This window comes from Pithys albifrons, chromosome 14, assembly GCF_047495875.1.
Source record: "Pithys albifrons albifrons isolate INPA30051 chromosome 14, PitAlb_v1, whole genome shotgun sequence".
In the NCBI taxonomy this organism is placed as follows: Eukaryota; Metazoa; Chordata; class Aves; order Passeriformes; family Thamnophilidae; genus Pithys; species Pithys albifrons.
In genome coordinates, this window is record NC_092471.1 from 20,340,309 (window position 1) to 20,366,953 (window position 26,645).

The following is a 26,645-nucleotide window of genomic DNA, read 5'->3' on the forward strand; positions in this document are numbered from 1 at the left end:
TCACTACCATGAGCTGAGGGGCTCCAAATTCACCCAGGGGAGGTTTTCTCCCTAAATATCCCCCAAAAGAAAGCAGAAATTGGGTGTCAGGGCACAGGGTTCCTGATGGGAGCAGAGCATCCAGCCCGTGGTGGGTCCTGATGGGAGCAGAGCACCCAGCTCATGGTGGGTCCTGATGGGAGCAGAGCAACCAGCTCATGGTGGGTCCTGATGGGAGCAGAGCACTCAGCCCGTGGTGGGTCCTGATGGGAGCAGAGCACCCAGCTCATGGTGGGTCCTGATGGGAGCAGAGCACCCAGCCCGTGGTGGGTCCTGATGGGAGCAGAGCACCCAGCCCGTGGTGGGTCCTGACACCCAGCCCGTGGTGGGTCCTGATGGAAGCAGAGCACCCAGCCTGTGGTGGGTCCTGATGGGAGCAGAGCACCCAGCCCGTGGTGGGTCCTGATGGGAACAGAGCACCCAGCCCGTGGTGGGTCCTGATGGGAGCAGAGCACCCAGCCCATGGTGGGTCCTGATGGGAGCAGAGCACCCAGCTCATGGTGGGTCCTGACACCCAGCCCATGGTGGATCCTGATGGGAGCAGAGCACCCAACCCGTGGTGGGTCCTGACACCCAGCCCATGGTGGATCCTGATGGGAGCAGAGCACCCAGCCCATGGTGGGTCCTGACACCCAGCCCGTGGTGGGTCCTGATGGGAGCAGAGCACCCAGCCTGTGGTGGGTCCTGACACCCAGCCCGTGGTGGGTCCTGACACCCAGCCCGTGGTGGGTCCTGATGGGAGCAGAGCACCCAGCCCGTGGTGGGTCCTGATGGGAGCAGAGCACCCAGCCCGTGGTGGGTCCTGATGGGAGCAGAGCACCCAATTCATGGTGGGTCCTGATGGGAGCAGAGCACCCAGCCCGTGGTGGGTCCTGATGGGAGCAGAGCACCCAGCTCGTGGTGGGTCCTGACACCCAGCACGTGGTGGATCCTGATGGGAGCAGAGCACCCAGCTTATGGTGGGTCCTGACACCCAGCCCGTGGTGGGTCCTGATGGGAGCAGAGCACCCAGCCCATGGTGGGTCCTGATGGGAGCAGAGCACCCAGCCCGTGGTGGGTCCTGATGGGAGCAGAGCACCCAGTCCATGGTGGGTCTTGATGGGAGCAGAGCACCCAGCCCGTGGTGGGTCCTGATGGGAGCAGAGCACCCAGCCCATGGTGGGTCCTGATGGGAGCAGAGCACCCAGCCCGTGGTGGGTCCTGATGGGAGCAGAGCACCCAGCCCGTGGTGGGTCCTGATGGGAGCAGAGCATCCAGCCCATGGTGGGTCCTGATGGGAGCAGAGCACCCAGCCCGTGGTGGGTCCTGATGGGAGCAGAGCACCCAGCTCATGGTGGGTCCTAATGGGAGCAGAGCACCCAGCCCATGGTGGGTCCTGATGGGAGCAGAGCACCCAGCCTGTGGTGGGTCCTGATGGGAGCAGAGCACCCAATTCATGGTGGGTCCTGATGGGAGCAGAGCACCCAGCTCGTGGTGGGTCCTGACACCCAGCCCGTGGTGGGTCCTGATGGGAGCAGAGCACCCAGCTCATGGTGGGTTCTGATGGGAGCAGAGCACCCAGCTCATGGTGGGTCCTGATGGGAGCAGAGCACCCAGCCCGTGGTGGGTTCTGATGGGAGCAGAGCACCCAGCCCGTGGTGGGTCCTGACACCCAGCCCGTGGTGGGTCCTGATGGGAGCAGAGCACCCAGTTCATGGTGGGTCCTGACACCCAGCCCATGGTGGGTCCTGATGGGAGCAGAGCACCCAGCTCATGGTGGGTCCTGACACCCAGCCCATGGTGGGTTCTGATGGGAGCAGAGCACCCAGCCCGTGGTGGGTCCTGACACCCAGCTCGTGGTGGGTCCTGATGGGAGCAGAGCACCCAGCCCGTGGTGGGTCCTGATGGGAGCAGAGCACCCAGCCCGTGGTGGGTCCTGATGGGAGCAGAGCACCCAGCCCGTGGTGGGTCCTGATGGGAGCAGAGCACCCAGCTCGTGGTGGGTCCTGATGGGAGCAGAGCACCCAGCCCGTGGTGGGTCCTGACACCCAGCTCGTGGTGGGTCCTGATGGGAGCAGAACACCCAGCCTGTGGTGGGTCCTGATGGGAGCAGAGCACCCAGCACATGATGGGTGGGGTGTCCTGCCCTAGGGCAGCAAACTGTGGGGCACAGGTGGGTGTTCAGGTCTGCTCCTGCCCTGTGTGGGCTGGGACAAGGAGCAGCACCCTGGAAGTGGAAATGCCATGTCTCACCCCCTGTCCCTGTGTCCCCCTGCTCAGGGGTGCTTTGGGGACAGGCTGTGCAGACCATGCTTGGTCACCACAGAGAACCCAACATTTCCTCCAGGGGAACAAACTCTTTCAGACTGGGAAGAAAAGTCAAAATTGTGCCTTTTCCTGAGTATGACAATTCTGCCTTTTCCTGAGCATGACAATTCTGCCTTTTCCTGAGTATGACAATTCTGCCTTTTCCTGAGCATGACAATTCTGCCAAGGCCAAACATTACACAACCAAGAGAGGCAACCACTTCTTTCACCACGTGCCCATGAAACATCTCAGCTGCTTTGACTCAGCACCAGTGGAAGGAGCCCCTGGGACATTTCAGCCTTTGAATCCATGGGTGGTGCCAGAGGAAACCAGCTGAGACCATGCTTGGAAAGCAAAACTGCTTTCCTGGAGGGATGTGGGTTTGAAGGGTGTTTTCCCAACCTGCCTCGAGGGAAATGACCCTGAGCTTGTCACTGTTTTCTTTGCTGGACAATCCCTGGTCATTATTATTTGGGCCATGCTCTCCAGGTTTTAAATTATCCTGTCTCAAGCAGCTGATGGCATTTGCTGCATGTTCCTGGTAATTAATTGGCATTTAATTAATTAAGGGATAATGGCATTCAATTAGGGGATGCTTGTGGAACGCTGTCACTGGGTAATTAATGGCTTCCTGCTGCTCAAGAAAAGCTGAGGTATTTGTGGAAAATAAATCAAGGGGGAAGCTGAGGTGTTTATTCCCTCGTGTCCTGCTGATCTCTGACTCTCCTGGGCCAGCACCAAGGCCAAGCTCACGGCAAGAAGTGCTGCCTGACCTTGCAGCAGCCAGGCCTTGTGCCCACACCTTCAGCAAACGTCAGGGGAGATCTCTGGCAAGGAGGAAAAGGGCACAAACAGAGGGCACCTGGTGTTGGCAGCATCACACAGGGGGGCAGCGGCACGAACAAGCCCTGATGTCCAAACTCTGTGCCCAGGGCTGTGCTCAGGCTCTGCCCCTGCCATGTCTACACCCAAAATTGCTCTCACTGGTGTCAGGGATCAAAGTGGCTGGGAGGGAATGGGCTTTGTGTCCTGTCAGCTTTGCAGGAGAGCCCCAAAAGACATGAAGATAAATGACAATCAATTCCCCGAATCGAACGGAACAGAGCCTTGTTTTGAGTAAAGAAGGGCAAATATTGAAGGATAAACAGGAATGAGTCACTTCAGCAGCTGTTCCTGGCTGTAGAAACACCCTGTGGTGTGCAACGAGCCCTGGCTGTGATGGGCATAAATATTTCAGGCACCTCTGGCAGGACCTGGAGGGGTTGAACTCCTCCAGTCCAAGGAGGGGTTCCTGCTGCTCCTGGAGAGCAGAGGACCATCCAGGGAGGATGACAGACTAGGCCACAACTCCTGTCCACATGTCAGTTGTGCTGGCTGGTGCTGAGGAGTCCTTCATTTACCTTCTGTGTGTGTGCAGAGCTCTCCAGCTCTCAGAGGGGCGGGTTCTTTTGAGCTTCAGTGTTTGCCACCAGAGCAGAGCCCTCAGGCACGGTGGGTGCCATCAAAGAGCTCCAGAAAGGATTCAGAGGCACCTCCAAGGGCTTCTGCCAGGAACAAACCTCCTGTTCCTTCCAAAAAGCCATTCTGTCCCTGCAGAGGTGCCTCCTGGCACTTCTTGTAGCTGGAGGCTCATCAAAGCAGGGAGAGCCTGACTCTGTCTGTCCTTGGGTGGGAGAGGCTGCGATCCCTCATCCCCATGACACGAGTCTTGAGGCAAAGAGGGCTGAGCCAGGGCTGCCTGCAGTTGGCAGATCAGCTGTGGGGCTCTTTGCCAGCTGCTCTTGGCACCAGCACTGCCTTCTGCAGCAATTCCTACTGAAGTGCCTCCGGTGCAGCCATGGACAGGCTCCAGAGCTGAGGCCTCTGGCTCAGCCGGTGACGCTTCTGTCCTGATAAGCTCCAGGTCTCCTGGGAATGGAAGGTCCTGTTCAGGGGATGAGGTGGTTCCTCCCCCTTTCCAGAGCCTTTTGCTGGCTACCAGCTCTGCCCTGCTCGTCTCACACTGTTCCTGTAAACACTTCCCTGGTCTGGCTGCATCTAAAAGGATGAGGAATGTGGATCTGGTGTCCCCCTCCACTCCCAAGGGGCCAAGCAATTGAAGAAGGATGAATGTCTAAACCACTTGAAGAGCTCTGAAGAGCCAAGTTCAAACATCTGAACCAAAGCCATGAAGAGCATGGAATGAATTTCCAACACCAGCTGGATTTTATTGTTTGAAATGCCAAGGGAATTCCTTCTCAGAAAGGTGGGATCTCCTGCTGGGTGGTAGCTCTGGCCCTGAACACTCTCCCTGGATCTCCTTCCCTCTCCTACACCCCTCCAGCTGTGCCCATGGCCCCGGGGATGTGGTGCATCCCTCCTGATGACCATGGTGGGCACAGGCTCCTGACCCTGGATGGGCTCCATGAGCCAACCCACACTCCTATTTCGGCAGTGTGGGCACCCTCTGCCACCTGCCCTGCAGGGGACAGTGGTGGGCCGGCACAGCAGAGGGCATCCTCCCCCGGGGCAGGGGGTGAGGTGTCCTCTCAGAGCTGGTATTTCCTCAGCAGCTCGCTCTGCCACTGCCTCTTCTTGTTGGGGAAGGCGACGGGGATCTTGATCTTGCGGAAATCCTCGATGCACTTGCCCAGCTCGGACTGCAGCGCCCTCCGCTCCTCGCTGAGCGCCGGCACCGCGGCGGGAGCGCCCTCACCGCTGTCCTGCCCCGGTGCCCGCTCGCTGCCCTGGCGCTGCCCCGTCTGCCTCACCTCCTGCAGCCTCTTCAGCGACCTGCACAAGTCCAGGGTGTTGGGGCGGGCTGGGCACTCCTTGGGGGCTTCTGGCCACGGCAAGGAGTTGGTGGGGCTGGCATTCTTCTGCTCTGCCTGGGGGTCTGTGCCCGGGAGGGTCTCAGCCGCGGTGGGAGATGGGCTGGGCTCCTTGCCCGTGCTGGAGGTGGCACCAGCTCTGCCACCGCTGGAGTCGGGCACGTCCTGCCCTGTCCCGTGGCTTTGCTGTGGTTCCTCGGGGTCTCTGTGGGCTGGGGAAGGAAAGCAGAGAGGTGTGTGAGGAGCTGGAGCTGCTCCTGGGCACAGCTGGGGCACAGCCACGCTGGGAGCGCCACTGACTCGGCTCACAGGGCTGGCACAGCTGGCAAAGCTGAGGCATCACAGAATCATAGAATGGATTGGGTTGGAAAAGACCTCTGAGATCATCAAGTTCAACCCTTGGTCCAACTCCAGTCCCTTTACCAGATCATGGCACTCAGTGTCAGGGCCAAGCTCAGCTGAAAACCCTCCAGGGATGGGGAATCCACCCCCTCTCTGGGCAGCCCATTCCAATCCCTGAGCACTCTCTCTGCAAAGAATTTCTTTCTGCTCTCCAATTTCCCCTGGCAGAGCTTGAGCCCATCGTGCCCCCTTGTCCTATTGCTGAGTGCCTGGGAGAAGAGACCAACCCCCACCTGGCCAGAACTTCCCTTCAGGCAGTTCCAGACAGTGCTGAGCCCATCCCCAGCCATGCTGCCAGAGCCCCGGCTGGCATCAGGTGGCATCAGGTGGCATCAGGTGGTCCTGGAAGGGGTCTGGGCTGTCTGTGCTCCATGGACTGGTCTGCAGAGATGCTGAGGGGTCCTGAGTGCCTGAACAGCCCCAGCCAGAACTCCAGGATGTGACAGGAGGCTTTGGTGCTCCATGGAAGTCCAAGGGGTCTGGCTGTGCCCAGCAGGCCAGAAACCCTTCCCAGCACTTGGGGACAGAGCTCAAACCTTCCCCAGCCCCTCATCCCTCTGCTCCTCAGTCTGCAGGTCACACTTGGGCCCCAGGTCCTGATCTCAGGAGTGTCTCTTCCTTGAACTGAAATCCCCTTTGCAGGAAGCTGGTGGGACATGGATGATCCCAGCCCACCTCCAAAGGCTGGAGGGACCAGTGTTTTGGGGCCAGGCTGAGCCCCCTGAACTGGCCTGGGGGCAAGTCCCAGCTCTGCTCCAGGACCTGAGCTCTGCACACAGGGGTGGGGTGGGATGGGAGCTGTGGAAAAGGGGTGGGAGTGGACAGGAGGTGTGAGGGGTCTTCACTCAGTCCAGCAGAGCCTTCCCACACATCTTCCCCCCTTCCTGGTGCCAGTCACGACATGCCATCCACTGGTGCTGTCACAGTAACTGTGCTGACCACGCTGCTCTCCGGAGGGAACACTGGGGGGTGCTGAGGAAGCTGGAGGTGGGCTCTGGAGGTGCCAGGGACATGTGGCAGCCTCGGTGGTGGCACAGCACAGATGTGCTCAGATTACACGGGGGGGTTCAGGTCTGGGACAGCTCCCACTCCACAGCTGGCAGGGACCATCTCAAAATGTGTTTCAGCAGTGATTTGTCTTGAAAGCTGGATTTTTCTTCTGCATTGTTTTGCTTTGCTTTCCCCTAAAGATCCTGTTTTCCTAAATATCTCTGGCAGAAACACGACCCTTCCTGCTCTTGGAAAGTTCTGGTGTTTCTTGTCATGGTTCTCATGGTGGAGTCAGACACATGGAGACTTTGTTCCCCTCCTGATAACCAGATGTGTTTTTCTGGCATCCTGGCACTGGTTTTCATGGTTTCCTCTCAAAGCACATCAAACCTGCTGCTGTTCAGCTTTAACTCTGCCCTGCTCAGGTGGGACCCCCCTGCAGAGCTGCCTCCAGCTTGGGGGTCCCACAGCACAAGGAGGAGGAGCTGCTGGAGCGAGTCCGGAGGAGGCCCCGGAGGTGCCCCAGGGCTGGAGCCCCTCTGTGCTGGAGCCAGGCTGGGAGAGCTGGGGGGTCACCTGGAGAAGAGAAGGCTCCAGGGACACCTGAGAGCCCCTGCAGGGCCTAAAGGGGCTCCAGGAGAGCTGGAGAGGGACTGGGGACACAAGGGATGGAGGGACAGGACACAGGGAATGGCTTCCCAGTGCCAGAGGGCAGGGATAGATGGGATATTGGGAAGGAATTCTTCCCTGTGAGGTGATGATGCCCAGAGCAGCTGTGGCTGCCCCACCCCTGGGAGTGTCCAAGGCCAGGCTGGACAGGGCTGGTGGGAGGTGTCCCTGCCCAAGGCAGGGGGTGGAATAGGATGGTCTTTAAGGTCTCTCCCAACCCAAAGCACCCTGGCATTCTGTGACTCTGTTTACCCTGGGCAGTGCCCACTGTGTGCCTTTGTTTCCCACCCTCCACTCTCCCCTCAGGAATTCAGTGCTTTGTCCTTGCACTCCAGATGCTCTGACTGGCACAGCAGAAGTGGAGGGTGAAAATGCCACTGGGGAGGGGGTTATAGGAAGGAATTGTCACCAGGGCACGAATTCCCCTCACCTTTCCCCTTCCCACTCCCCCAGTGTTGTTTTCCAGGTAGGATTTCAGATGAGGAGCCCTCAGGACCCCCAGATCCCGTGAGGAGCCAACATCTGGCAGCACAGGAGCATCACCCACTAAAGCACCTGCCCAAAGAGGAACAGCAATTAGTGCTGCAACATCTGCCCTGGCCAGGTGTGCTCCAAGCATTGCCAGGAAACCCTGAGAGCAATCCAAAGGGAAGCTCTGAGCAAAGGACAAGGAGCAGAGTCTGGGAGAGGCTGTGCTGGTGACAATCCCCTTCTTGCTTCTCCTGGGGGAGTTTTCCATCTCTCTTTTCTCTCCTGGTTTGTTTTTCTCCTTTCCTTATCCCTTAAGATGCTTTTCAGCCAGCTGAGGTTGGACTCAGGGTGGCCCCACCCCATGGAAACCCACTGCCCCATTTCTCAGAACTGAAGAGGTTTGGAACCAGAGAAAAGGGTTTTCTCTACAATATAGAAATTCTTGTCCTCTTGGATTTTTTTTTTTGAAAATACATCTGGCAGCAGAGATATAAAAAAGGCATGAAGGATTTCTGTTTGAAACTCCTCATCCCACAGTTTGCCCCCCACATGGAAGCACAAAATGTCAAGAGGGATTTTCTTTTTCCTTAAAAAATTTGTGAGGACAGAATTTGATTTCCCCCCCCCCCTCTTCTTTCTTCCTCTTCTTCTTTTTATTTTTTTCTCATTTTGACATTTCCTGAGCAGCTCCAGCACTGCAATCACTAGAGGTGGAGAGCAGAAATGTCATCCAGCAGCCAGCAGAAACCTTGAAGGCTGGATTTGCTCTGGCAAATCTCTCCAGGAAGTCACAGGGATGTATCTTTGCCCCAGATTCTTTGAGTGATGGGATGAAGCCTCCACCTTCTTAGACTGCTTTAATCATCTTATGTGTGAACCTCCTGGCTGTGTTGGTGCTCTGGGGAGCTGAGCTCAGGGAGCATAAGCTGCTGCTCCCAAACTCCCACGAGGAGCCCATGGCTTAGCTGGGCAAGGAATTCAAATCTCTTCAGTCCTTCTGCAGCATCTCCACTCCCAGACCATCCTGTGGCTGTGGCTGTTTCCAGGGAACATGGAATTCCCAAGGTTTTCCAGGCATTATATCACATTGTTCCCATTTGAGGCACAGAGAAGAGAAAGGGCTTGTTAATGTCACCAGGCTGAGACCAAACCCAGATTTTCTGGGCTCCTGTAGATTGTGCAGACCTGAGCACCCCGATGCCCTGTGGGTGGCCTGGCAGGGCTGGGTGCCACCTGCAAATGTGTGCCCTCCGTGCTCCTGCAATCTCTGCCCTTAATCACAGAATCCCAGGATGGTTTGGGTGGGAGGGACCTCAAAGCCCACCCAGTGCCACCCCTGCCATGGGCAGGGACACCTCCCACCAGCCCAGGGTGCTCCAAGCCCCATCCAACCTGGCCTTGGACACTCCCAGGGATGGGGCAGCCACAGCTGCTCTGCCCAACCTGTGCCAGGGCCTGCCCACCCTCCCAGGGAGGGATTTCTCCATAATATCCAGTGTGAATCTTCCCATGGTCTCACACAGAGCAGACAAAGAGCAGCAACACTCATCTCCCCAAACCACACTGGGAAATCACTCCCTGGAATATTCCAGGGCTCTCCTGTGTGGTGGAACTGCTCTGGTTTGTAGTGCTGAGGACTCTGGAGGGATCTGCAGGAGACACTGGGGGATATTGGGGCTCCAACAGGCAGGACTGACCTCCCCAGTGGGGAGAGATGAACAGTCACAGAATCGTGGAATGGTTTGGGTTGGGAGGGACCTCAAAGATTGCCCAGTGCCACCCCCTGCCCTGGGCAGGGACAGCTCCCACCAGACCAGGCTGCTCCAAGCTCTGTCCAGCCTGGCCTTGGACACTCCCAGGGATGGGGCAGCCACAGCTGCTCTGCCCAACCTGTGCCAGGGCCTGCCCACCCTCCCAGGGAGGGATTTCTCCATAATATTCAGTGTGAATCTTCCCTCCTGCTGCATCCCTGTGGTCCCTGGCCCTGCCTCAGACACTGGGCTGCCCAGCCCAGGGACAGCCCCACACTGAGGAGCCCCTTGCTGGGGCACAGCTTTGCTAAGCCCTGATGATCCCTTCAGTTTGGGATCCTCACCCTGCAAAGGGGATCTCCAGGCCATTCCTGTGCTTTCCCACAGTCCCCTCTCAGTGCACAGCTTGGGCCAGACCTTCTGCAGAGTAATTCTCCTCATTTAGGTGTGATGAGGTAATTTAGACCATCTGGAGGCAGCCAAGGGACTTTGAATAAAGAAGAGAGTGAGTCTTAACGACTTGTCTTTGGAAAGACTCATTAATTGCCCATAAAAATTTACTTCCCTTTGCTGTGTGTCCCTCACCAAGGCCATGTTAGCTCAGCCTGCTCTGCCTGGTTCTCACACTCCTCTGTGGAAATGGGCAGTGAGAAATGCACACTCAGCAGGGCTTTATTTCCTCCCCAGATGGTGCTGGAGCTGCTGGTTCCTCCTGGCCAAGTGTCCTGGCTGAGGATCCCTTGAATTCACCTGCAGGAGCACATGTGTTTCCAACAGCAAAGGGCTGGAGGGGAGCCAAAAGCAACATGGATTTATGGAAGTTTCCTGAGGAAAGTTGGCTCCAGCTTGGAATTTGCAGAGTCCACCGACAGCCAGGTGTCCAGGGGCAGATGTTCATCTTGGCTGCTCTTCTGCACCGTCCACCAGGAGATATCCCATGTCTACTGAAGATATTTGGGTGTAGGAATCCATGCCTGGCCCTGTCTGTGAGACAGCTTGAGTTGCCCTTGCTGCTATTTTTGTAATCAATCCCCTGTGTTGCAAAACCTCAGCAGGAACCTGGGGGAAAAATCCCAGCAGCAATGGGAGCCTCCTGAAGGACCCAACCTTGCAGCCTGGGGAAAGTGATCCAGGTTTTCCTCTGTCCTTTGCCAGGAGAAGGCAAGGTGGGATCAGGGATTTCAGGGGTTTTACTTAGGGCTGACTGAAGCATGAGCTGCTGGTCTTGGAGGGAAAGTGCAGCTCTCAAAGGTGGGGTAAAGCTGCTCAGTGGTACCTGCTGGTGTTGGTTCCATGTGTTCCATTGATGCTCAACACCTTGGAGTCCCCCTTGGTGGGCAAGAGCTCAGTTCCCCTCATTCCTTCCAGGAATAGCAGCTTGGGAATTGTCTAACTGATGGAGATGTGCTCCCAAACATCACCCTCCTCACCTCCTGTGGGTATGGAGGTCACAATCTCATCTTTTCTAAGAATCACAGAATCCCAAGGATGGTTTGGGTTGGGAGGGACCTCAAAGCCCACCCAGTGCCACCCCCTGCCCTGGGCAGGGACACCTCCCACCAGCCCAGGGTGCTCCAAGCCCTGTCCAGCCTGGCCTGGGACACTCCCAGGGATGGGGCAGCCACAGCTTCTCTGGGCACCTGTGCCAGTATTGGGATGTTCATCTTGCAGGATCGTGGAGCACGTGCAGGCAACGTGACTGCAGGAAACAAAGTCCCCTCGAGATCACTGATCTAAATGAGATCAGTGTTTGCTGAGGGAACAGACACACATTGCAGGAAAGGCTGGAATGTGGAAATAACTCCACCCTGGAAATGGAGCTGCATTGCCTCATCCCTGGAAGCGTCCAAGGCCAGGCTGGAGGGGGCTTGGAGCAACCTGGGCTGGTGGGAGGTGTCCCTGCCCATGGCAGGGGGTGGAACGGGTGACCTTTCAAGGTTTCTTCTAACTCAAACCATCCTGGGATTCTCTTCCGTGATTTCTGCAGCTCTCTGGGAGCATCTGAACGCCGAGCAATTCGGACCTTTTTAGCATTTAAATCAGCGTGTCCGTCGGGAATGACAGATGGGTATCCACCTCAAGCCACCTTTTGTTAGACACGACTTTGATCAGCGCCCGGGCCCCGACTGGAGGCGGAACAAACCCAGCAAGGCTGTTCCTGCAGCCAATTCCCAGCCAAGCCCCCGCTGGGATCCAAATCAGCGCTCGCCACTCTCTAACCCCCTCAGCGCACACGATACCCATCAACAGGCTGATTGCTGGCCTGAGCTCAGCCCTGACGCCTCTAATCTCCAACTTCCTCCTCGTTTCCTCCTCTGCCCGGAGCTGGCAGAGCTGCCACCCCACGAGGAGGGCAGAGCGTGTGTGGGGCTGGGCTGCTTGGCAGCCTCTGCATCGCTGCCATCCAGATCCACCCCTCTGAGGCTGTGCCCATTGCCCCAACGTTGCTTTGCTGTTGTTGTTTTGGGAGGGCACAAACTCTGCTGTCAGGTTCAGACTCTGTTTCCTGCTCACTCTGGAGCTCTGCAGTCCAAATATTCTTTCCCCTTATCTATCATCTCTCTCTCTCTCTCTCTCTCTCTCTCTCCATCCATCCATCTATCCATCCATCTATCTATAGCTATCTATATCTATCCATCCATCTATATCTATCTATCTATCTATCTATCTATCTATCTATCTATACATCAATATCTATCTATCTATCTATCTATCTATCTATCTATCTATCTATCTATCTATCCATCTATAGCTATCTATATCTATCTATCTATCTAATCCATCTAATCTATCTATCCATATCTATCTATCTATCCATCCACCCATATCTATCTCTATCTATCCATCCACCTATCCATATCTATCCATCTCTATCCATCTCTATCTATCTATCCATCTATCTATACATCTATCCATCTCTATTCATATCTATCTATCTATCTATCTATCTATCTATCTATCTATCCATCTATCCATATCTATCCATATCTATTATCTATCTATTCATCTCTATCTATCCATCTATCTATCCATCTCTATCCATCCATCTATCCATCTATCCATATCTATCCATATCTATCTATCTATCTATCTATCTATCTATCTATCTATCTATCTATCCATCCATATCTGTCATCTATCCATATCTATCCATATCTGTCATCTATCATCTATTCATCTCTATCTATCCATCTATCCATATCTATATATCCATCCATATCTCTCTCTCTCTCTCTCTCTCTCTATCTATCTATCTATCTCTATATCCATCTGTCTGTCCATCTATCATATATATATATATTAGCAGTAAAGATTTGCTGTCACTGATTAATTTAACACCTCCATAACCTTCTTCAGCTCCGGCACTCCCAGGGAAGTGAGAACACAACAATTCCCCCCTCCAATGGTCTCCCACCTCTCTCTGCCTTCTCTGGCACGAGCAGTTTTGCTCTGCCCGAGGCTGGGATGCCCCAGGTCCTTGCAAACCCCATCCCGAGGACAAGGAAAGGGTGGGATCTGCTGGATGGTGCGGGAGGTGCCTCCTGAAGAGCATCCAGCCGAGGGGGCTCGGGGTGTGGCTGATGCACAGCAGCTTTGCTGCCCCAAGGCATGGCATGACCGCTCCATTCCATCGTGCTTTTGGAGGGCAGTGACTCCAGCTCGGTGCCAGGGCCGGGAATTAGAGCAGATTCACACACAAGAGGTCAAATTGCGGTGACGGTGCAGAGCCCTGGGACATCCTGAGCCGCGGCAACCGGAGCCAACGGGGCCGGGTCGCTTTACATCAGCAAAACATCTGGCTGGGAGGACGGACATTCCCAGCCCACGTGGAGCAAAAGCAGCTTTCACCAGGCACTTCTGGCCAAGCTGATCGTTTTGGGTAACCCTTTCTTCCCCAAAAGGGCTGTCCAGCCCTGGCACAGCTGCCCAGGGCAGTGCTGGAGTTGCCATCCCTGGAGGGATTTCACAGTGGATGTGGCACTTGGGGACGTGGGTTAGTGGTGACCTTGGCAGTGCTGGGGGATGGTTGGACTGGATGGTCTTAGTGGTCTTTTCCCACCTAAATGATTCCACGATTCCAAGACCTGGCACGAACTAGTCCTCAATAGTGTGTATGGCAAATCCCTGCCAAGAGGAGCAGCTTCTGGTCAGCCTGAGCTGCATCCCAGGCATGGAGGGCATTCCCAGGGCATGGAAGCAGCAACAGCCACCCCTCTGCTGAACCCTTCCAGCTGGAGGGCATGAACTGCTCTTGGGAATGTCCACCTGCAGCAAACCATGGCTGAGCCCTGAAGGGATGTTGCAGGGTGAGTGATCCTGTCAGTTATTCCCACTCCTCCTGGTGGCCCTGCCAGGTTTCTCTCACAGCTGAGATGTTTCCTAACCTCGCTCTGGCAGCCACAAAAATGCTCCAGATACACTTAAAAGAGGGGTCAACTGGCTCCTGACAGACTTTGGGGTGGGTGTTCTTCTCAGGCCATCCCTTTCTGTCCAGGACAAATTTATGCCCAGTCACAGAAGATCATCACTGGACATGGCCTTGAGGTGGGAGGGGAGTCTTCTGAGAGCTTTGAAAGGATTGCAGAAGGAATTAACCATGCAAATGAAAAAATGAAGCTCTGGAATTGTTTTGTGGTGATGTTTGGGGGAGAGAAGGGTTTCTTGGGTTCTCCTGGTCACTGGCTGTGACACCAGGAAAGGACATGAAGTGTTAAATGGTTACATGTCCCAGGGATGAACCTCTACCAGTCAAGTTTCTGCTTCACTGGGCTCCCTCTGAATGAGCAAATGAAACACAGGAAAATCCAGCAAAGCAGCAGGTCTGGGATCTACATCCCTGTGGCTTTGTTGGGGTTTTTCCTTTCTCCACTGCCAGGAAACAGCTGAGGTTGTCTTGCTGTTTCTCAGGAGGAGGTCACGGCTGCTCATGTGTGAGAGGGAGATAAGCCATGGCTTGCCCTCCTGGGTTTGGGAGGAGCTGAATGCTGCAACCCAGGAGAGGCGGATCAGCACTTTCATCTCTTCCCTGACATGACACACACAAACTGCCCTCTGGAAGCAGATCAGAGTGAGGAATTTGTGGAGTGTGGAAGACCCTGCAGTGCCCTTGTCTTGACTTAGGACTTATTTAAACATGAAGCAAGTCCACAGGAGCTCAGATGTGTTTGGGACAGGAGGGACTTGGAGGACACACCTTGCCCAGGATGGATGTTCATGAGTGTATCAAAACTAGTGTGGCCAGCAGGCCCAGGGCAGTGACCCTTCCCCTGGACTCAGCACTGGGGAGGCCACACCTGGAGTGTTGTGTTCAGTTCTGGGGCCCTCAGGTCAGGAAAGAGATTGAGGGGCTGGAGTGGGACCAGAGAAGAGCAACGAGGCTGGAGAAGGGACTGGATGTGGCTCTGAGTGTCCTCTGAAACACCTCCAGGGACAGAGAATCCAACATGTCTTGATCCAACCCCACTGTGATCACCAGCCCAGGGCACAGAGTGCCCTGGGCTGGTGATCACAGTGGGGTTGGATCAAGGGTTGATGATCTCAGAGGTCTCTTCCAACCCAACAGAGAAGAGCAACGAGGCTGGAGAAGGGACTGGAGCACAAGCCCTGTGGGGAGAGGCTGAGGGAGCTGGGGGTGTTCAGCCTGGAGAAGAGGAGGCTCAGAGGTGACCTCAGCACTGTCTGGAACTGCCTGAAGGGAAGTTCTGGCCAGGTGGGGGTTGGTCTCTTCTCCCAGGCACTCAGCAATAGGACAAGGGGGCACGATGGGCTCAAGCTCTGCCAGGGGAAATTGAAGTTGGAGATCAGAGGGAAATTCTTTGCAGAGAGAGTGCTCAGGGATTGGAATGGGCTGCCCAGAGAGGGGATGGATTCCCCATCCCTGGAGGTTTTTCAGCTGAGCTTGGCCGTGGCACTGAGTGCCATGATCTGGTAAAGGGACTGGAGTTGGACCAAGGTTTGGACTTGATGATCTCGGATGTCTTTTCCAACCCAATCCATTCTATGATTCTGTGATTCTATGGATGGAGACCTGGCATTGCCTGGACCAGGAGATTCCCTGCCACTCTCCAGGGATAAAGCTGAGCATCAGGGCCATGGGGGATAAACAAGAGCACCCCAGGGTGCACAGCAGGGTGAAAGCAGGCTGTGGAGAATCCCAGAATCATAGAATCATGGAGTGGTTTGGGTTGGAAGAGACTTTAAAGCTCATCTAATTCCAAGCAGGGACAACTTCTGCTGGGCCACACCCATGGAACCTGGATACCTGGAGCAACATCCCACCTTCCCAGCAGATGGAAAGAGGCTGTGTTAGCAGTGCCAACCCAGCCAGGAGGGACAGACCTCCCTGTGCCACCTGCATCTCACCAGCTGCCCCTCCAGCCTGGGCTGTGCCAGCCCTGAGCACAAGCCAGAGTGCCTTTGACTCCAAGCCTGAGCTCATCCTGGCATGGGCAGAACAGGAGTCAGGAGCAAATCAGGCCTTTGGGGTGAAGGAAGGGATGGAGCAGGAAGAGGGGGACACTGTGACATGGAGCTGCAGGGACACACATCCCTATGGAGTGCAGGGACACACATCCCTGTGGGAATGCAGGAGGGATACACATCCCTGTGGAGTGCAGGGACACACATCCCTGTGGAGTGCAGGGACACACATCCCTGTGGGAATGCAGGGACACACATCCCTGTGGGAATGCAGGGACACACATCCCTATGGAGTGCAGGGACACACATCCCTGTGGAGTGCAGGGACACACATCCCTATGGAGTGCAGGGACACACATCCCTGTGGAGTGCAGGGACACACATCCCTGTGGAGTGCAGGGACACACATCCCTGTGGGAATGCAGGGACACACATCCCTATGGAGTGCAGGGACACACATCCCTGTGGAGTGCAGGGACACACATTCCTATGGAGTGCAGGGACACACATCCCTGTGGAAATGCAGGGACACGCATCCCTGTGGGAATGCAGGAGGGATACACATCCCTGTGGGAATGCAGGGACACACATCCCTGTGGGAATGCAGGGACACACATCCCTATGGAATGCAGGAGGGATACACATCCCTGTGGGAATGCAGGGACACACATCCCTTTGGAGTGCAGGGACACACATCCCTGTGGGAATGCAGGGACACACATCCCTGTGGGAATGCAGGGACACACATCCCTATGGAATGCAGGAGGGATACACATCCCTGTGGGAATGCAGGGACACACATCCCTATGGAGTGCAGGAACACACATCCCTGTGGAGTGCAGGGACACACATCCCTATGGAGTGCAGGGACACACATCCCTGTGGGAATGCAGGGACACACATCCCTGTAGAGTGCAGGGACACACGTCCCTGTGGGAATGCAGGGACACACATCCCTATGGAGTGCAGGGACACACATCCCTGTGGAGTGCAGGGACACACATCCTTGTGGAGTGCAGGGACACACATCCCTATGGAGTGCAGGGACACACATCCCTGTGGAGTGCAGGGACACACATCCCTATGGAGTGCAGGGACACACATCCCTGTGGAGTGCAGGGACACACATCCCTATGGAGTGCAGGGACACACATCCCTGTGGGAATGCAGGGACACACATCCCTATGGAGTGCAGGGACACACATCCCTGTGGGAATGCAGGGACACAGATCCCTGTGGAGTGCAGGGACACACATCCCTGTGGGAATGCAGGGACACAGATCCCTATGGAGTGCAGGGACACACATCCCTGTGGGAATGCAGGAGGGATACACATCCCTGTGGGAATGCAGGGACACACATCCCTGTGGGAATGCAGGGACACACATCCCTGTGGAGTGCAGGGACACACATCCCTGTGGGAATGCAGGGACACACATCCCTGTGGAGTGCAGGGACACACATCCCTATGGAGTGCAGGGACACACATCCCTGTGGGAATGCAGGGACACAAATCCCTGTGGAGTGCAGGGACACACATCCCTATGGAGTGCAGGGACACACATCCCTGTGGGAATGCAGGGACACACATCCCTGTGGGAATGCAGGGACACACATCCCTATGGGAATGCAGGGACACACATCCCTGTGGAGTGCAGGGACACACATCCCTGTGGGAATGCAGGGACACACATCCCTGTGGAGTGCAGGGACACACATCCCTGTGGGAATGCAGGGACACACATCCCTGTGGAGTGCAGGGACACAGATTCCTGTGGGAATGCAGGGACACACATCCCTATGGAGTGCAGGGACACACATCCCTATGGAGTGCAGGGACACATCCCTATGGAGTGCAGGGACACACATCCCTGTGGGAATGCAGGAGGGATACACATCCCTGTGGGAATGCAGGGACACACATCCCTGTGGGAATGCAGGGACACAGATCCCTATGGAGTGCAGGGACACACATCCCTGTGGGAATGCAGGGACACACATCCCTGTGGGAATGCAGAAACACACATCCCTGTGGAGTGCAGGGACACACATCCCTGTGGAGTGCAGGGACACACATCCCTGTGGGAATGCAGGGACACACATCCCTGTGGGAATGCAGGGACACACATCCCTGTGGAGTGCAGGGACACACATCCCTGTTGGAATGCAGGGACACACATCCCTATGGAATGCAGGGACACACATCCCCATGGAGTGCAGGGACACACATCCCTGTGGAGTGCAGGGACACACATCCCTGTGGGAATGCAGGGACACACATCCCTATGGAGTGCAGGGACACAAATCCCTGTGGGAATGCAGGGACACACATCCCTGTGGAGTGCAGGGACACAAATCCCTGTGGGAATGCAGGGACACACATCCCTGTGGGAATGCAGGGACACACATCCCTGTGGGAATGCAGGGACACACATCCCTATGGAGTGCAGGGACACACATCCCTGTGGGAATGCAGGGACACACATCCCTGTGGAGTGCAGGGACACACATCCCTGTGGGAATCCAGGGACACACATCCCTGTGGAGTGCAGGGACACACATCCCTGTGGGAATGCAGGGACACACATCCCCGTGGAGTGCAGGGACACACATCCCTATGGGAATGCAGGGACACACATCCCTGTGGGAATGCAGGGACACACATCCCTATGGAGTGCAGGGACACACATCCCTATGGAGTGCAGGGACACACATCCCTGTGGGAATGCAGGGACACACATCCCTGTGGGAATGCAGGGACACACATCCCTGTGGAGTGCAGGGACACACATCCCTATGGAGTGCAGGGACACACATCCCTGTGGAGTGCAGGGACACACATCCCTGTGGGAATGCAGGAGGGACACACATCCCTGTGGGAATGCAGGGACACACATCCCTGTGGAGTGCAGGGACACACATCCCTATGGGAATGCAGGGACACACATCCCTGTGGAGTGCAGGGACACACATCCCTGTGGAGTGCAGGGACACACATCCCTGTGGGAATGCAGGGACACACATCCCTGTGGAGTGCAGGGACACACATCCCTATGGAGTGCAGGGACACACATCCCTGTGGAGTGCAGGGACACACATCCCTGTGGGAATGCAGGGACACACGTCCCTGTGGGAATGCAGGAGGGACACACATCCCTGTGGGAATGCAGGGACACACATCCCTGTGGAGTGCAGGGACACACATCCCTGTGGGAATGCAGGGACACACATCCCTGTGGGAATGCAGGGACACACATCCCTGTGGAGTGCAGGGACACACATCCCTATGGAGTGCAGGGACACACATCCCTATGGAGTGCAGGGACACACATCCCTGTGGGAATGCAGGAACACACATCCCTATGGAGTGCAGGGACACACACCCCTGTGGAGTGCAGGGACACACATCCCTGTGGGAATGCAGGGACACACATCCCTGTGGAGTGCAGGGACACACATCCCTGTGGGAATGCAGGAGGGACACACATCCCTGTGGAGTGCAGGGACACACATCCCTGTGGGAATGCAGGGACACACATCCCTGTGGAGTGCAGGGACACACATCCCTGTGGAGTGCAGGGACACACATCCCTGTGGGAATGCAGGGACACACATCCCTGTGGAGTGCAGGGACACACATCCCTATGGAGTGCAGGGACACACATCCCTGTGGGAATGCAGGGACACACATCCCTATGGAGTGCAGGGACACACATCCCTGTTGGAATGCAGGGACACACATCCCTGTGGGAATGCAGGGACACACATCCCTGTGGGAATGCAGGGACACACATCCCTGTGGAGTGCAGGGACACACATCCCTGTGGAATGCAGGGACACACATCCCTATGGAGTGCAGGGACACACATCCCTGTTGGAATGCAGGGACACACATCCCTGTTGGAATGCAGGGACACACATCCCTGTGGGAATGCAGGGACACACATCCCTATGGAATGCAGGGACACACATCCCTGTGGGAATGTAGGGACACACATCCCTGTGGGAATGTAGGGACACACATCCCTATGGAGTGCAGGGACACACATCCCTGTGGGAGTGCAGGGACACACATCCCTGTGGGAATGCAGGGACACACATCCCTATGGAATGCAGGGACACACATCCCTGTGGGAATGCAGCGACACACATCCCTGTGGGAATGCAGGGACACACATCCCTATGGAGTGCAGGGACACACATCCCTATGGGAATGCAGGGACACATCCCTGTGGAGTGCAGGGACACACATCCCTGTGGGATTGCAGGGACACACATCCCTGTGGGAATGCAGGGACACACATCCCTATGGAGTGCAGGGACACACATCCCTATGGAGTGCAGGGACACACATCCCTGTGGGAATGCAGGGACACACATCCCTATGGAGTGCAGGGACACACATTCCTATAGAGTGCAGGGACACACATCCCTATGGAGTGCAGGGACACACATTCCTATAGAGTGCAGGGACACACATCCCTGTGGAGTGCAGGGACACACATCCCTGTGGGAATGCAGGGACACACATCCCTATGGAATGCAGGGACACACATCCCTGTGGAGTGAGGTCCTGGCTCTAAGAGCAGGTCCATGGACACAACCTGTGCACGGTGGGACTCGGACACCCGGACAGCAAACGGATGTTCTCACCTGGAGCTGCTTCTGTTGTGTCCGTCTTGAGATCCAGGATGGGCTCAGAAGAAGACATGTGTTTTTTGGGGCTGTGCTCTGTCTCTGAAGGCTGGGGAACAGGCAGGCTCTGCCAGGAGCTGCCTGGGAAATCAAGAGGCAGAGAAGGAATCCTTAGAAGGCAAATGCTGTAGGACTGTGAGAAGGGACCGAGAAGGGCACCACACTCCACACCTGGTTGTAACCAGAATCTAAAGCAGCTCCCAGGGCACCACCCTGTGTGCCTGGGTGGGGAGAAAGCAGGACAACATCTGCTGAGACCCTCCCAGTGACTCTCACACCCTTCTTGGGGTGATCCTTCAGCTCTGGGCAGTGCCTGTACCCACCTCCCCCAACCTCCCACCACGTTCTCCTGGTCTTCCTCCTTCTTTGGTGCTGCTCTTCTGCCTCTTTCCTAGACCTCTCTGTCCCTGGGTTTCCAGATATTGTTTCATTTACATGAATTAGCAAACAGTGAGGAAACAAAGTGTTTATTCTAAACCAAGATTAGTGTTTCAGCTCTTCCCTCCTTTTCTTCCCTGACATTTCTGCTCAGACACTTAAATTTGCCACGTAGCACAGATAAGGCTTTGGATCCAGCTGCAGCTCCTGCCCCATACATGGGATTTGCCTCTCCATGACTGAGCTGGATCATCCTGTTGGCACACAGAGAATAAAACCCAGGAAATGCTTCATTTCCACGTGCTCTACCCGTACCAGGGTGGGTAGAGACTCCCAGAATCATCACCCATAAAGATCATCCAGATCCTGCCATGGGCAGGGACACCTCCCACCAGCCCAGGGTGCTCCAAGCCCCATCCAACCTGGTTTTGGACACTCCCAGGGATGGGACAGCCACAGCTGCTCTGCCCAACCTGTGCCAGGGCCTGCCCACCCTCACAGGGAAGGATTTCCTCCTAAATCCCATCTAACCCTGCCCTCTGGCAGTTCCTAATTCCATTTTCACACATTTTAACCCCCTCTGTTCTTCCAGATGAAATGTATGGCCAAGGTCAGCCTGACTTGGGATACAACCAAACCTGCTCCACCTCTCCATGGGAAGAAGAGCTGGAACTGGATGCTCCAACCTCCAAAGGAAGGACAGCTGAGCAGGTCCCTGTGGCTGGTGGTGGCCAGAAACCAGGACATCAAGGACTTGCCTTGCACAGCCTGGCCATGCTCGAGCTCCACAATCCATCCCATGGTCCAGAAGGAGGTGCTGGCTCCAGGAGAGGGCAGCAGGACCCCAGCACACCCCATGGCCACCCACAGTAGTTGTGGTTTCGGAGAGGCAATTCCTGGCTCTTCCCGAAGCTGTAAACTTGGTCTCCTGCTTCCCACACCAACAACCTTCCCCCAGAGACTCTGGTAGAGCCTTTGTGGTCACAGCCTGTCAGTGCCTCTCCAAAGGTTCCTAATTAATGTCCCAGAGTGGTTATTTTTGTCCCCAGTTAATCAGAGTCCCGTCTGCAGCCCCAAAGTGAGATCTGGAGGAGGGAGCCAGAGGTGAATTCCATGTCCCAGGGACCTTTGGGGATGAACAGCAACCATCAGCTCCACACAGGACACGGGAACATGGCTTGGAATGGAGCTCCTGACACCCAAGTGGAGGGGGACAGAGTTTCCTGATGGAGTGAGAGCTGCAGTCTTAACTTCCTTTGGATGGCTGAGCTTGTCCAGGTGCCTCCCAGAGCCTTGCAGGGCACTGAGTTTCTGCTTCCAAGGCTGAGCTGCAGCAGATGAGAGTGGCTGGGCAAGGCTGTGCTTATTAAAGATTTAAAAGGCAAGCTGTCAGCACTGCTGCTAAAGATGGGCTTTTCCTCTTATAGCTCCAGCCCTCTCTAATACTAATAGGATTGGGAGGAGGAGGAGGAGGAGGAGGAGGAGGAGGAGCAGAGCTGGTGCTGTGCCAGCCCAGGGCGAGGCTTTGCTGCTTGCAGAGGCTTTGCACACCTTGAGGGAGCTTTCTAGAAGTTTGCTCATCTTCCCTCACCCCCCTTGGGTCTTTGGGGGTTTGGGTTAATCCCTCAGGAGGGGTGGTTGGTCTGGGAATAGAGACATGGAGGAGAAACTGCTCTCTCCTGCTCTCCCTGCTCCTGCCTCCTCCAGCAAGGGAAAATAAATCCCTTTCTGTGAGCTGGGAGAGGGGTCTGTGCTCTGCTCCACATGCTCAGCTGGGAGAACATCATTAATCCCCATTTTGGTTCAAATTCCAGCTGCTCTTTCCAGTTTTGTCCGGACTCTTTGGGATGGGGAGCCTGGACTTGGACCAGGCTGGAACAAACACAGAGTTTCCTGCAAAGCAGGATGCTGAGATCCCAAAATCCACGCCAGCATCACTCCTTCAGTGATTAAACTGGGTTTTGAGTGATGGGTCTTAAAAAAAAAATCCAAAAAAAATCAAGGGGAATTTTGCCATGATGTGAAATGCTGGAACATGTGACTGCCTTGGAAAGCTGAGCAGACCCAGAGTGATTCCAGGACCTACTTAAGGCTGATCCCTGGAATAGGGACCTCCTTCAGCCCAGTTCTGCTTTCCAGTTCTACTCAGTGTTTCGCTCCCTCCTTCTCCCCTTTGGTTGAATTAATTAAGGTTGTGAATCACACAGTCCCAGTGATGCTGAAGGACAGGGTATAAATAGTTTTTAATTGCCTGGAGCCAAAGGTGAGGTTACAAACTCCACCTCTTCTTCCAAATAGGATTTATTTTTTCAAGGATTCAGCAGGGAGGATAACCCTGGAATCAGCCTCCAAGTCCTTCAGGGCATTCCTCTGCTCTCCACACCCTCCTCCTGATGTGCAGGACTTCTCCCATTTTCACTCTGTACACTGCCCACATCTGGATCAGCCCCATCTGCCTGGAAATGGCCCTACTGGTCCATACAGAGCAGGAGGAGTCTGTACATGGACCCACATTTCCATCCTCCAAGCAGAGTTCCAGCCCCTTTCTTCTCCTGCCAGGAATTCTTGTCCTATTTTGTAGCAACTCCTTCCAGTCTGACCCAGATGTGTGAGTGCTTTGAGGTCAGCAGCCCCATGTCCTCCTGTCCTGGTGTCCTCTGGGTGTTGGAGCTCCTGCTGAGCCTCTTCCTCATGGACACTCACACCACACTTTGTGGGTTCCCTTCTCTTTTGGTGTCCATTTGGGCAGCAAAGGTCTGCCAAAATCACCACAGCTGCATCAATGCCATGAGCTGAATGGTGTCCCAACACATGGAGAGGGGCTCAGGAGGCCCTGGAGTCCCATCCCTATTCCAGGGCTCCAACAAATCCTCCTCCAGCCAGAGGAGACAGCAGAAGCATCATGATCTCTGTCCAAAGGGATTCCATCTCTATCCAACTCCAGCCACAGGGAGATGAAGCACTTTGCAGAGAACTAATTCCACCTCATCCCAAAAACGAGGCAGAGCCACAGCCTGCAGATTATTCCCCCACTTCCCCTTTCTCCCATTCTTTGCACCTTTTCCTGCTCAAAGAGAGTTTGAGGCCAAGATATTGCCCACTGGAAAATCTGTCAGAGTCTAATCCAGACCTTGGAAGCCTCTCTTCGATTTCCAGCTGCACTGGAGACCTCCCTTGTTCTTTCCAGCTGCAGTGGATACCTCCCTTCCACGTTCCAGCTGCACTGGAGTCCTCCCTTCCACGTTCCAGCTGCACTGGAGTCCTCCCTTCCACATTCCAGCTGCACTGGAGACCTCCCTTCCACGTTCCAGCTGCACTGGAGTCCTCCCTTCCACATTCCAGCTGCACTGGAGTCCTCCCTTCCACATTCCAGCTGCACTGGAGACCTCCCTTCCACGTTCCAGCTGCACTGGAGTCCTCCCTTCCACGTTCCAGCTGCACTGGAGACCTCCCTTCCACGTTCCAGCTGCACTGGAGACCTCCCTTCCACGTTCCAGCTGCACTGGAGTCCTCCATTCCATGTCCAGCTGCACTGGAGACCTCCCTTCCATGTTCCAGCTGCAGTGGAGACCTCCCTTCCATGTTCCAGCTGCACTGGAGTCCTCCATTCCATGTCCAGCTGCAGTGGAGACCTCCCTTCCACGTTCCAGCTGCACTGGAGACCTCCCTTCCACGTTCCAGCTGCACTGGAGACCTCCCTTCCACATTCCAGCTGCACTGGAGACCTCCCTTCCATGTCCAGCTGCACTGGAGACCTCCCTTCTGCTTTCCAGTTGCACTGGAGACCTCCCTTCCACATTCCAGCTGCACTGGAGACCTCCCTTCCATGTCCAGCTGCACTGGAGACCTCCCTTCTGCTTTCCAGTTGCACTGGAGACCTCCCTTCCACATTCCAGCTGCACTGGAGACCTCCCTTCCATGTCCAGCTGCAGTGGAGACCTCCCTTCTGCTTTCCAGCTGCAATGGAGACCTTCCTTCCACGTTCCAGCTGCACTGGAGTCCTCCATTCCATGTCCAGCTGCAGTGGATACCTCCCTTCCATGTCCAGCTGCACTGGAGACCTCCCTTCCACGTTCCAGCTGCACTGGAGACCTCCCTTCCACGTTCCAGCTGCACTGGAGTCCTCCATTCCATGTCCAGCTGCAGTGGATACCTCCCTTCCACATTCCAGCTGCACTGGAGACCTCTCTTCTGCTTTCCAGCTGCAGTGGAGACCTCCCTTCCACATTCCAGCTGCACTGGAGACCTCCCTTCCATTTCCAGCTGCAGTGGAGACCTCCCTTCCATTTCCAGCTGCACTGGAGACCTCCCTTCCATTTCCAGCTGCAGTGGAGACCTTCCTTCCACATTCCAGTTGCACTGGAGACCTCCCTTCCATTTCCAGCTGCAGTTTCCCCCTTTTCATTTCCTTTTTGGAGTGTTCAGTCCTTTGGGCACTGAGTGTTTGTGGGTTTGGAGTGTGGCCTTTCCCAAAAGCTGAGGAATGTGCTGGATAAAGTGTCCCTGTGTAGGGGTGGGAGCCAAGCCCAGGCTGAGCAGTGGGAGGGGAGGTTGAACTTCCAGGTGAGACACACCTGAGGTGGCACAAATGGCCAATGTGGAATCACTTGGTTGGAAAAGCTCTCCAAGAGCATTGAGTCCAACCATCCCCCAGCACTGCCAAGGCCACCACTGACCCATGTCCCCAAGTGCCACATCCACATGGCTGTTAAGTCTTCTCAGGGATGGGGACTCCACCACTGCCCTTTCCATGTAGGAATTTTCCCAATATTCAACCCAAACCCTTTGGTACAACTTGTTGCTGTCTCTGCTCACATTTTGAAGACATTAACACCCAGGACTTGGGAAGACTTCCAAGACTTCACTGAAAGGTGTTAATTCAGCTCCACTTCTGGCCTCAAACCCATTTTGTCCCACAAACACACCAGCTTAGACATGTTGGGGAAGGGATGGAACCACCGAGGAGCCACCAAGCCCTGGGGCTCCCGAGTGGCACAAGCCACTGCTGGCACTCAGATCCTCTGGGCCCTCCTTCACTGGCCCCTCACCCACTCCCAGGCCTGTCCCAGGACACCCCTTGCCGTGGGTTTACCTGGAAGGCTGCAGTGCCTGGAGAGCTGCCGGGAGAGTTGGCCTCGTGCAACGGGACCTGGAAACGAAGGACAAGGGGAGGGTCAGGCTCCCTGCTCCACCACCAGGCACCCCTGGTGACCTCCCCTCACACCAAGACACCCAGCTGGGAGGGTGTCCCAGTTCACCAAGCTGGGACCAGTTTATCCCTGTGTGGGTGTGACCAAAGCTGGGCATTCTAAACCCTCTGGGCCATTGCCCAGCAACTGTTCCCAGTGGCCCATTGGCAGCAGCTGCCCAGGGCACAGCTGAGCCCTCAGGCTGGGAGCTGGCTGGGAAAGAAGCCTGGCAGAGGAGCTGGGAGAACTGCCCTGCAGGGACTCCTTGGCACCTCCACACCCACCTGAGGGCTCAGCTCTGCCCATGGGCCAGCAACCATTCCAAAATCCCCCCTGAGTGCCAGAGTCAGATCCCCCAGTGTGGAACTCCCTGCCCTGGGGGAGGCACTGGGGGCTCCCACCCAAACCTGAGGGGAGACAATCTGGGGGTTTGGGACCTCTGGGACCACTTGTCAGATCCAGAGGAGGAGCAGCCCCTGGCCAGGAGGAGCCCCCCACTCTCCACCAGACTGTGCCATCATCTGCACCAACAGATTTGTCCCTT

General features: G+C 55.7%; 1 protein-coding gene across 1 annotated transcript in view; it reads right to left on the reverse strand.

Annotated features, from left to right (window-relative positions):
• Positions 1–4,579: 4,579 nt before the first annotated feature.
• Positions 4,580–26,645, reverse strand: part of LOC139678375 (uncharacterized) — a 28,485-nt gene continuing 6,419 nt past the window's right edge. The window contains exons 2-4 of the mRNA XM_071569158.1: positions 26,005–26,061; positions 20,493–20,615; positions 4,580–5,348 (exon numbers count right to left, since the gene is read on the reverse strand). Of these exons, the coding sequence (XP_071425259.1) occupies positions 4,855–5,348; positions 20,493–20,615; positions 26,005–26,061 (674 nt within the window). The 3' untranslated portion in view covers positions 4,580–4,854. The remainder of the gene's footprint in view (positions 5,349–20,492; positions 20,616–26,004; positions 26,062–26,645) is intronic.